Below are 12,827 nucleotides of genomic sequence, written 5' to 3'. Positions count from 1 at the left end.
CTCCGTAATATCATCAAAGGGTTCAGAGAATCTGGAGAAATCACTGCACGTAAGCAGCTAAGCCCGTGACCTTCGAGCCCTCAGGCTGTACTGTATCAACAAGCGACATCAGTGTGTAAAGGATATCACCACATGGGTTCAGGAACACTTCAGAAACCCACTGTCAGTAACTACATTTGGTCACTACATATGTAAATGTAAGTTAAAACTCTCCTATGCAAGGTGAAAACCGTTTATCAACAACACCCAGAAACGCCGTCGGCTTCGCTGGGCCTGAGCTCATCTAAGATGGACTGATACAAAGTGGAAAAGTGTTCTGGGGTCTGACGAGTCCACATTTCAAATTGTTTTTGGAAACTGTGGACGTCGTGTCCTCCGGACCAAAGAGGAAAAGAACCATCCGGATTGTTATAGGCGCAAAGTTGAAAAGCCAGCATCTGTGATGGTATGGGGGTGTATTAGTGCCCAAGACATGGGTAACTTACACATCTGTGAAGGCGCCATAAATGCTGAAAGGTACATACAGGTTTTGGAGCAACATATGTTGCCATCCAAGCAACGTTACCATGGACGCCCCTGCTTATTTCAGCAAGACAATGCCAAGCCACGTGTTACATCAACGTGGCTTCATAGTAAAAGAGTGCGGGTACTAGACTGGCCTGCCTGGAGTCCAGACCTGTCTCCCATTGAAAATGTGTGGTGCATTATGAAGCCTAAAATAGCACAAGGGAGACCCCCGGACTGTTGAACAACTTAAGCTGTACATCAAGCAAGAATGGGAAAGAATTCCACCTGAGAAGCTTCAAAAATGTGTCTCCTCAGTTCCCAAACCTTTACTGAGTGTTGTTAAAAGGAAAGGCCATATAACACAGTGGTGAACATGCCCTTTCCCAACTACTTTGGCACATGTTGCAGCCATGAAATTTTAAGTTAATTATTATTTGCAAAAAAAAAAAAAAGTTTATGAGTTTCAACATTAAATATCTTGTCTTTGTAGTGCATTCAATTGAATATGGGTTGAAAATGATTTGCAAATCATTGTATTCCGTTTATATTTACATCTAACACAATTTCCCAACTCATATGGAAACGGGGTTTGTATTACATGGGAACTGTTGTCTATTGCAGATACACAAAATAATATATTTACACAATATTACTGGCTTTAAACAACACAATATAGAATGGAATATAATTTATAGTCAATGTACTTTCAAAGTACAACACAATTAGTTTGCAGTACAACCCATCAGTTACATGGGTATACAGAACTGGAAGACTGATGTAAAGATGTAGGCAGGAAAGCTAAACATGGGGGAGGAGAAAAAAAGCAACAATCAAAATAAGTTGCTGTTGGGGAGGCTCAGTTTGAGGCTGCGAAAAACCTTGAGCAAAACTAAGCACATATTCATTCATATTTATGACCAGTGTGGGGACTAACGCGCTACTAAGTAACGCGTTACTGTAACGCCGTTAGTTTCGGCGGTAACTAGTAATCTAACGCGTTATTTTTTTATATACAGTAACTCAGTTACCGTTACTGCAGGATGCGTTACTGCATTATTTTACCTTATTTTTACGTAGTATCGGCTAGAAACTGAAGATCTGAGTGTGTTTTATTGGAGCGCTCCGGTGGAAAATAAGAGGCGTGCTTTCCCCCACCCACAGAAAGCACGCCTCCCCGCAGGGGAAACGTTCCTCCAGAGCCGTACTTCGGGTCTAACAACTTTCACTTTACCCGGAAGAGGGTCTTTACAGCTGAGGGTGAATGACGAGCCCGGCGGTTTGTTGCAACTTTGTGACTTTATTGCACGCAGCCATCCACCAAGCTAGAGCACCTGCACGCACTCACTGTCGCCGCTCCCTCACCTCTCTCGCCCACTCACTCACTGACGTCACTCACCTCTCATGCTGTCATATCTTAAAGGGCCACACACACACACACACATACGCTACTCTCATAACAACTAACAAGACATCATGGCGAAGCCAGAAGTCGAGTTTTTTAACATGGAGACATTCTCAATACTTTTCTTTTGTCGAGCACAAAGAAAATAACATTTTAGTTAAATGTAAGTTGTGTCTTGGATCAAAGATCCTATCTACTTAAAGTTAAAGTGCCATTATGTTGCAGCTATTTAAAATAGTTTTGTCAATTTTTTTCTGGCCTGAAATAAATTGGCCCTTTGAAACATATCTTTGTCTTTGTGTGTTGTCTGTAGACCACATTGTTTGTGTGTTGTCTGTAGACCACATTGTTTGTGTGTTGTATGTAGACCACATTGTTTGTGTGTTGTATGTAGACCACATTGCTTTCTGAGTTCAGTGATGCAAATGCATGTCAAGTTGATCAACACATTGTATTATTCTCCAGTGCAATAACAGTACTGAAATGAAGGCTAAAAGGGCATTAATGGGAGCTTTAAAAAAAGGGGGAAAAAAGAAGTAACTAAATAGTTACTTTTCACAGTAACGCATTACTTTTTGGTGTAAGTAACTGAGTTAGTAACTGAGTTACTTTTGAAATAAAGTAACTCGTAATTGTAACTAGTTACTGGTTTTCAGTAACTAACCCAACACTGTTTATGACACACAAAAACTCGAGACTTGCAACGAGGGGATAACATTAAAAACACAAAATATGCAACTTCAAAGCCCAACATGTGAGCTTGTCTTTCCAAAACACTTTGATTTACTGGAAGCATTAAAAGGTTGTCTTGATGATTTCTTCACGTCTCAGGTGACACAGTGCAGCCATTATGTAGTAGTAGTAGTCCGTGGGTGCGTGTTTTGTCCATAAGCCTGGAAGTCGCTGTGTTCGATCACTGAACAGTGTCAACATCCCAGGTGTCTTTGAAGAAGGGGGGAGGGATTTCAGATCATCATTGGCTGCAATGGTCTCCCTGGAGTATTTACTGCATGACCGTTGAATTGTAAATAATGATAGTTTTGGTTAGGGCGGGCAAACCTATTCCAATTGTTTGCCTGCTCTCGTTGTCCGCTCCGGTCCCTCAAATTGATCATAATATTGCCTTGCGGAGCGGAAAGCTTCTCCGAGACGTTATCCAATTTGCGATCCAATTCAGATATCGCCCAAGTCTGAGTGCCCACAGCTCTGTTCAGCACATCCTGCACGACTGGGCTCCTTGGACGGCTGCCATCATCTTCTGAATATGTTGATAGGCCAGAGCACCGCTTCATCCAACCAGCAGACGACCTCTTATCACTGAATAATGTGTCAACTTATTTTAATCTAAAGTGTCTTTTCCCCCGATCTTTTTTGCAGGAGACACGATGCGCGTCGCCTCCTCAGAGTTTGCCGATGACCCGTGCTCCTCCGTGAAGCGTGGCACCATGGTGAGGGCTGCCCGAGCCCTGCTGTCCGCCGTCACACGCCTGCTCATCCTCGCCGACATGGCCGACGTCATGAGGCTGTTGGCCCACCTTAAAATTGTAAGTGACATCAACCAACCATGAAACTCTTGGTATAGTTTTATTATATACACAAGATAGCTACTTACACCATGCTGTTGTTTACAATGAACTAACACATTAAATGGATTCATTCGATTAAAATAAAGCTTCAATTTACATTCTGTTGCTTCGATGAATCACTTATTGAGTGAAACGAATACAAATTGATCAATTCCAGACTGTATAAAGTGCCCAGAACTTTAAATACAGTCGTGATCAAAAGTGTACATACACTTGTAAAGAACATAATGTCATGGCTATCTTGAGTTTCCAATAATTTCTACAACTCTTATTTTTTTGTGATAGAGTGATTGGAGCACATACTTTTTGCTCACAAAAAACATTCATGAAGTTTGCTTCTTTTATGAATTTATTATGGCTCTACTGAAAATGTGAGCAAATGTGCTGGGTCAAAAGTATACATACAGCAATGTTAATATTTGCTTACATGTCCCTTGGCAAGTTTCACTGCAATAAGGCACTTTTGGTAGCCATCCACAAGCTTCTGCTGGAATTTTTGACCACTCCACTTGACATAATTGGTGCAGTTCAGCTAAATGTGTTGCTTTTCTGACATGGACTTGTTTCTTCAGCATTGTCCACACGTTTAAGTCAGGACTTTGGGAAGGCCATTCTAAAACCTTCCTTCTAGCCCAATTTAGCCATTCCTTTACCACTTTTGACATGTGTTTGGGGTCATTGTCCTGTTGGAACACCCAACTGCACCCAAGACCCAACCTCCGGGCTGATGATTTTAGCTTGTCCTGAAGAATTTGGAGGTAATCCTCCAAATTCTAAATGTCCCATTTACTCTCTGTAAAGCACCAGTTCCATTGGCAGTAAAACAGGCCCAGAGGATAATATTAACACCACCATGCTTGACAGTAGGTATGGTGTTCCTGGGATTAAAGGCCTCTCCTTTTCTCCTCCAAACATATTGCTGGGTATTGTGGCCAAACAGCTCCATTCTTGTTTCATCTGATGTCACATGGACAAAGATAAGACCTTCTGGAGGAAAGTTATGTTGCCAATGGAACTGGTGCTTTACAGAGGACAATGAAAAAGGAAGATTACCTCCGAATTCTTCAGGGCAAGATAAAATCATCAACCGGAGGTTGGGTCTTGGGTGCAGTTGGGTGTTCCAACATATCAAGATACAGGTGATGGAATTCCTGCTGGGCATTGCTGCCTGACGCACCTCCTCCAGTGCCTTTGAACAGGTGTGCTTTGACACCTCACTGAACACCTCTGTGGGCATAAACGGGTCATCAGCTGGGGACCACCATTCATCAACGTTTCTCTCCTTTAACCCCAGTACGTCTCATGGTGGCGAAGCGATGGCAGGGATATCTCCGTGCCACCCCCTGCTGATGCCCTAGGTGTTTGCCCCCCAACTCTTATGCTTCCTCCTTAGCCACAGCCAGAAGCTGCTTTTGTCTGCCTCCCCCAGCCAGCTCTTTCATGGCTTTCCGATGCCCCTCTCCTGTGCATCCAATGTCTCGGAGTAGGCGGGCAGTTGAGGAACCCACAAAGCCCCTACACCCCACTTCCACAGGGCAGATGACAGCTTTCCAGCCAGCCTCCCTGCACTCTTCTGCCAGGTCAGAGTACTTGGCTTGCTTCCGCTCATTAGCAGCCTCCAACCCCCCCTCCCATGGGACTGTGAGCTCGACCCGAAGAACCATCTTGCAAGCCTCTGACCAGAAGACCAGGTCTGGCCGTAGGGATGTTTCGACGATCTCCCTGGGGAACTGGAGCTGCTTCCCCAGGTCGACCGTCTTGCTCCACTCATTTCCTGGTGAGAGGAGTCTTGCTGTAGCTCTCTGGCGCGGGGGTTTGGCACGCTCTTCAGCTCTCGCGAACTGGATGGGATGTCTGGCTGGAGCTGAAGGTCTGATATTCGCCTCCTTTCTGCAGGTGTCTAGACCAGCTTTTTCGAGACTTGGTGGTGTCACCATCTGTAGCGGCCTTGCGACAACGCTGTTGTGCAGCCCGACAGGATGTGCTGGCGGTTTGCGTTGATGGTGTTGCAGAGGGGACAGGTCTCCTCGGCACCAAGCCATTGGTGGAGGTTTTGGGGACAAGGCAAGGTGTCGTACGTTGCTCTGATCAGGAAGCTCAGCCTGGCTAGGGGGATCTTCCACAGGTCAGACCATGACATAGACCGGTCTGTGAGACCTTCCCACGATGTCCAATGACCTTGCTGGCCCTGGGACACCGCTTTGATGTTTAGGCGTTCCTGCTCAGTTCTTGCCACTTCTGCCATCACCATGGCTCCCCGGTTTTCTTTGGAAGCCTTTGACCAGAACAAGGGAGCATCGCCCCCTCCCAAGGCCTGCTCAAACTTCCTGAACTCTGCCGACCACTTCACGGTGCTTCAGCCTGCAGATTGCCATGTCGACCTCTTCTTGGGCTTTCCACTTTCTTCCTTTTCTTATCTGGGTGCCCGCTGCTCTCACCAGCTGGTCAGTGGATTCCCTCAGCTCCAGCACCAGCCGAGCCTTCTCTTGTTTGTATCCCAGGCTGATGGATTGCAGTGGTAGTTGAAGCGGGTTCCTACCAAAGGGGCCTACATCTGAGAGGCACCTTGGTAGTCCCAGCCACTTTCTGATAAATGAGTTTGCCAGCCTGTCCATCACTGAGGAGGGGATTTCGCTCATCTTCAGTGGCCACATCACCCTTTGGTACAGTATGAACTGGTAGCACCATACTTTGTACTTCCCAGGGAGTTGGCTTTGATTGATCTTGGCCAGGCCGTCTGCGAGCTGCTTCCTCACCGTCTCGCCCATCTGCCTGTCAGAGAGCTCTGTTGTGTAGGTGCGACCCAGGCTACGAACAGGATGATCTGCCAGCAATGGGATGTTCTCACCGCCTGCGACAAAGATGGTGTTGTCACTTCTGACTCCTTTCCTGATAGACAGACTGCATGATTTGGGGGGTTTGATCTTCATCCTCGCCCAGCCCACAAGCTCGTCGATCCTCTTTAGCAGTCTTGTTGTACATGCTGCTGTTTGAAGTATGGTGGTGATATCATCCATGTAGCCTCTCACTGCTGGTAGCCTCTATCCTGAAGGCAGTTTCACTCCTCCGACCATCTTCCTAGCCCCTATGAGGATGATCTCGAAGGCTGCAACGAACAGGATGGGCGAGATTGAACATCCTATGGCGATGCCTACTTCCAGCTGTTGCCAGCCTGTTGTGAAGTCCTGATGAGTGCAGCACATCTGGAGGTCTCCAAAGTACTTGGATACCAGGGCTCTGATGCAGACTGGTACATGGAAGAAGTCCAGGGCGAACTCGATGAGTTGGTGGGGGACAGACCCGTATGCGCTGGCAAGGTCCAGCCACACGACATGCAGGTCACCTCTCTCTCTCTTTGCCCTTTGGATCTGCTCCCATATTGCTGCAACAGGACAATGACCCCGAACACACGTCAAAAGTGGTAAAGGAATGGATAAATCAGGCTAGAATGAAGGTTTTAGAATGGCCTTCCCAAAGTCCTGACTTAAAGGTGTGGACAATGCTGAAGAAACAAGTCCAAATCAGAAAAGCAACATATTTAGCTGAACTGCACCAATTTTGTCAAGAGGAGTGGTTAAAAAGTCAAGCAAAAGCTTGTGGATGGCTACCAAAAGCACCTTATTGTAGTGAAACTTGCCAAGGGACATGTAAGCAAATATTAACGTTACTGTATGTACCGTATTTTTCGGACTATAAGTCGCAGTTTTTTTTCATAGTTTGGCCGGGGGGTGCGATTTATACTCAGGAGCGACTTATGTGTGAAATTATTAACACATTACCGTAAAATATAAAATAATATTATTTAGCTCATTCACGTAAGAGACTAGACGTATAAGATTTCATGGGATTTAGCGATTAGGAGTGACAGATTGTTTGGTAAACGTATAGCATGTTCTATATGTTATAGTTATTTGAATGACTCTTACCATAATATGTTACGTTAAAGGCCTACTGAAATGAAATTTTCTTATTCAAACGGGGATAGCAGGTCCATTCTATGTGTCATACTTGATCATTTCGCGATATTGCCATATTTTTGCTGAAGGGATTTAGTAGAGTAGTTCGCAACTTTTGGTCGCTGATAAAAAAGCCTTGCCTGTACCGGAAGTAGCGTGACGTCACAGGTTGTGGAGCGCCTCACACCTGCACATTGTTTACAATCATGGCCACCAGCAGCGAGAGCGATTCGGACCGAGAAAGCAACAATTACCCCATTAATTTGAGCGAGGATGAAAGATTTGTGGATGAGGAAAGTGAGAGTGAAGGACTAGAGGGCAGTAAAAGCGATTCAGATAGGGAAGATGCTGTGAGAGGCGGGTGTGACCTGATATTCAGCTGGGAATGACTAAAACAGTAAATAAACACAAGACATATATATACTCTATTAGCCACAACACAACCAGGCTTATATTTAATATGCCACAAATTAATCCCGCATAGCAAACACCTCCCCCCTCCCGTCCATATAACCCACCAATACAACTCAAACACCCGCACAACACACTCAATCCCACAGCCCAAAGTACCGTTCACCTTTGTTAAGTTCATACAGCACATATATTTCCCCAAAGTTACGTACGTGACATGCACATAGCGGCACGCACGTACGGGCAAGCGATCAAATGTTTGGAAGCCGCAGCTGCGTACTCACGGTAGCGCTTCTGCTATCAAACTCAAAGTCCTCCTGGTTGTGTTGCTGCAGCCGGCCGCTAATGCGCCGATCCCACCTACAGCTTTCTTCTTTGCTGTCTTCATTGTTCATTAAACAAATTGCAAAAGATTCACCAACACAGATGTCCAGAACACTGTGGAATTTACGATGAAAACAGACGACTTAATAGCTGGCCACAATGCTGTCCCAATATGTCCGCTACAATCCGTGACGTCACGCGCAAACGTCATCATACCGAGACGTTTTCTGCAGAATATTTCGCGGGAAATTAAAATTGCACTTTACTAATCCAACCCGGCCATATTGGCATGTGTTGCAATGTTAAGATTTCATCATTGATATATAAACTATCAGACTGCGTGGTCGGTAGTAGTGGCAGGCACATTCTCAGTTGGTAATTTATGCCTCATATAACGTACACTTATTCAGCCTGTTGTTCACTATTCTTTATTTATTTTAAATTGCCTTTCAAATGTCTATTCTTGCTGTTGGGTTTTATCAAATAAATTACCCCAAAAAATGTGACTTATACTCCAGTGCGACTTATATATGTTTTTTTCCTTCTTTATCATGCACTTTCGGCAGGTGCGACTTATACTCCGGTGCGACTTATACTCCGAAAAATACGGTATACTTTTGACCCAGCACATTTGCTCACATTTTCAGTAGACCCATAATAAATTCATAAAAGAAGCAAACTTCATGAATGTTTTTTGTGACCAACAAGTATGTGCTCCAATCACTCTATCACAAAAAAATAAGAGTTGTAGAAATTATTGGCAACTCAAGAGAGCCATCACACTATATTGTATAAAAAAATAGGGATTGTAAACTTTTGACCACGACTGTATACGGACGTAGACGCCGCAATAAGCGCACATGGAAGCAATAGTGTGTAAGCGTGTGACGTTTTTTTAAAAGAAATCATATTTTCTCAATGCACACATGTCAAAAGTGCAATTTCAATGTTGATATTTTGCATTTATTGGATAAAAAAGGAAAAAAAAGTTATTTATTTGAACTATTTTCCCTAAAATAGGCACTGAGACTACGAGATGTGTTTGATCCGATTAGTCGATTAATTACACAAACTAATCGATTAGTAATATAATCCATAGTTGCAGCCCTGAAATGAACTCTTAAAGGGTATTAATGCTGCATTAGTGCAGCTGGGTTAGGCTCCAGCCACCCCGTGACCCCGAGAAGGACAAGCGGTAGAAAATGGATGGATGGGTTGTGTTGTGCAGTAATTGTTGATAAATGAGTTGTTTTCATTTCCAATATATCTGCGGCCTATGGTCTGATGGGGCTAATATGGGTAAAAAAAGATTCCCCTAAAATGTAGCGGTTGCAGCTGATTGGAGAGCTAGCTTCCGCAGCTAGTGGGTCCATGACCTTGACTTCTGTTTTGTTTGATCAGCCGTTTTACTGCCGTGTTACAGACACCGTTTGGAAACAATTAAGGTATGTAAATAAACATTTACAGAATCTATCTGTGTAAATAACTCATTTTGCAACATATCTGCGGCCTATAGTTGGATGCGACTAATATGGGTAAAAAAAGATTCCCCTAAAATGTAGCGGTTGCGGCTAGTATATCGATGGGTGCGCTCTATAGTCCGGAAAACACGGTACTTAGTTCACTTCCTGTTTTCACTTTGTGACACAACGCACATCAATGACTTCTAAATACTACAGTTGTCTTAGTACATTCATATGGCCCCATTCCTGGGTGGATCTTGCGTGAGAGGAAAAGGGGGAAATTCATCATCTTGCAATGCGGTCTCTAATGGGAAATGATGGAAAGCGCCACTCTACATAGCAACTGACGCTGTGGCCAATGTTGGAATTGCCACAAAACACATTTTGAGATACCGTATTTCCTTGAATTGCCGCCGGGTATATATTATCCGCATGCCTCGTTTTACTGCCGGGTCAAACTCGTTTCGCAAAATAATTAGCGCATGCTTAAAATTAGCGCATGCTTAGAATTACTGCTGGGTCAAACTCGTTTCGCAAAATAATTAGTGCATGTCTCGTTTTACCGCCGGGTCAAACTCGTTTCGCAGAATAATTAGTATATGCCTCGTTTTACCGCCGGGTCAAACTTGTCACGTCACGAGTGACACTTCACCTTTCAAGGCATCATTTTCCAAAATGGAGGCGGCTAATTTCAATAATTTAAAATCGCATAAAGGGAAGAAGATAAAGAGCTATTCAGTAGGATTTAAGGTCCAAGCTATTGAATATGCTAAAAAGAAGAGTAAAAATGTTTCTATTAATATAGCTGCGTGTGTCAAATATGAGTCATTAAATGACTCCCGCCTCATGGTGGTAGAGGGCGCTATAGTGATCCCATGGATCATTCTTGCGACTACTCGGCTGCAGAAGAAGTGACAACAGTTTTCTAAACTGGACTTTCAATTGAAGCAGGAGGTAATAATTAAAGGAATATCTCCATCGAGACAGAGAGACTTTTAAAACTGAAGAAAGATAAGGAAGACTTCTATAAACAAGTTATCGATGCTTTTGTTCAGACGGAGCGGCGCATGGACTTCATTTATAAGTAAAGGTAAGGCCATAATAACGTTTTTTTTTTAATTAAATGTGCTTTTCATGATGGTATCGTTACATCACACTCAAATTTATAAGCGCAGGCCTAAATTTACTGCATGCCTTTGGTAAGCGCCGGAGTGAGAAGAGGTTTTAATTTAATTACCGCCCCGGCGCTAATTCAAGGAAATACGGTATTCAACATTCTCCTGCCATCTGAGGGCTAAAGTGGATTGTGCCCCCCCCCAATCCGTCACGTTTCATGTGTCAGGTAAACACTTCACCTTTCAAGGCATCATTTTCCAAAATGGAGGCGGCTAATTTCAATAATTTAAAATCGCATAAAGGGAAGAAGATAAAGAGCTATTCAGTAGGATTTAAGGTCCAAGCTATTGAATATGCTAAAAAGAAGAGTAAAAATGTTTCTATTAATATAGCTGCGTGTGTCAAATATGAGTCATTAAATGACTCCCGCCTCATGGTGGTAGAGGGCGCTATAGTGATCCCAGGGATCATTCTTGCGACTACTCGGCTGCAGAAGAAGTGACAACAGTTTTCTAAACTGGACTTTCAATCGAAGCAGGAGGTAATAATTAAAGGAATATCTCCATCGAGACAGAGAGACTTTTAAAACTGAAGAAAGATAAGGAAGACTTCTATAAACAAGTTATCGATGCTTTTGTTCAGACGGAGCGGCGCATGGACTTCATTTATAAGTAGAGGTAAGACCATAATAACGTTTTTTTTTTAATTAAATGTGCTTTTCATGATGGTATCCTTACATCACACTCAAATTTATAAGCGCAGGCCTAAATTTACTGAATGCCTTTGGTAAGCGCCGGAGTGAGAAGAGGTTTTAAATTAATTACCGCCCCGGCGCTAATTCAAGGAAATACGGTATTCAACATTCTCCTGCCATCTGGGGGCTAAAGTGGATTGTAATGCCCCCCCCCCCAATCCATCACGTTTCATGTGTCAGGTAAACCGCCACAAATGGGGCCATATGAATGCCCTTCCCTCTATAAATAGTTAAGTCAGTTATGATTCACTTAATGTGATGAATGATATCTAGTTGTCAATTAGTATCATAATTGTTCTTCCTTGTAGTTTGAACTGGATCATATTAGCACATTATTTGGCAATTTCTCATGCACTCCAAATGATGATTGTTGACTTGTTTTATTGCTAATACTCATTGCAAGTACTCTTGTAATGCATGTTTTGATGGTGCCTGCCTTGGGACAACAGATGAAATTCAGCTTTTGTACATTTACCGGCACATTTACTGTGATGTTTAGCTTGTACGTTGATTGTCCCATCAAACAATGTTGTTCATTCCATTCAAATATTACAGCCAAAACCAACATGTTGTTCTTTATAATGGAGTTTCACATTTGGAGAGCCAGCCTGTCTGTGGTATTGTAAGAACAGTCGGGGGAAGGGGAAGGGTAGCGTTAGCTTGTGAGAATGCTGGTTAAAGCCCAGTTCTACTCTTAAGAGTGTGAGAAGAGCAGCAAAACCCTCGTCATCAAAGGCCTCTTCAAAGTTGTCGCTCGCTTCTCTCTTTGCCATTACGTCTTGTGCAGCACTTTCACTAGGAGTCCACAATCACGATGTACCCGCATAATGGACCTTGATTGCTACATCTACGCCCTTTAAAGTGCACACTTTAAAGGCCTACTGAAAGCCACTACTACCGACCACGCAGTCTGATAGTTTATATATCAATGATAAAATCTTAACATTGCAACACAAACTTATAAAGTGCAATTTTAAATTTCCCGCTAAACTTCCGGTTGAAAACGTCTATGTATGATGACGTATGCGCGTGACGTCAACCGTTGAAACGGAAGTATTCGGACACATTGAATACAATACAAAAAGCTCTGTTTTCATCGCAAAATTCCACAGTATTCTGGACATCTGTGTTGGTGAATCTTTTGCAATTTGTTTAATGAACAATGAAGACTGCAAAGAAGAAAGCTGTAGGTGGGATCGGTGTATTAGCGGCTGGCTGTAGCAACACAACCAGGAGGACTTTGACTTGGATAGCAGACGCGCTATCCGACGCTAGCCGCCGACCGCATTGATGATCGGGTGAAGTCCT

General features: G+C 43.5%; 1 protein-coding gene across 3 annotated transcripts in view; it reads left to right on the top strand.

The window, feature by feature from the left end:
- Positions 1–12,827, top strand: part of ctnna2 (catenin (cadherin-associated protein), alpha 2) — a 960,302-nt gene that overhangs the window by 93,837 nt on the left and 853,638 nt on the right. For all 3 annotated transcript variants that reach the window (XM_062033032.1, XM_062033034.1, XM_062033033.1), the window contains exon 4: positions 3,287–3,453. In XM_062033032.1, coding sequence (XP_061889016.1) covers positions 3,287–3,453 — 167 coding nt within the window. The remainder of the gene's footprint in view (positions 1–3,286; positions 3,454–12,827) is intronic.

This window comes from Entelurus aequoreus, linkage group LG22 (assembly GCF_033978785.1).
Source record: "Entelurus aequoreus isolate RoL-2023_Sb linkage group LG22, RoL_Eaeq_v1.1, whole genome shotgun sequence".
NCBI lineage: Eukaryota > Metazoa > Chordata > Actinopteri > Syngnathiformes > Syngnathidae > Entelurus > Entelurus aequoreus.
The sequence above is the reverse complement of the archived record's forward strand: the minus strand, read 5'-3'. Positions and strand labels throughout refer to the sequence as shown.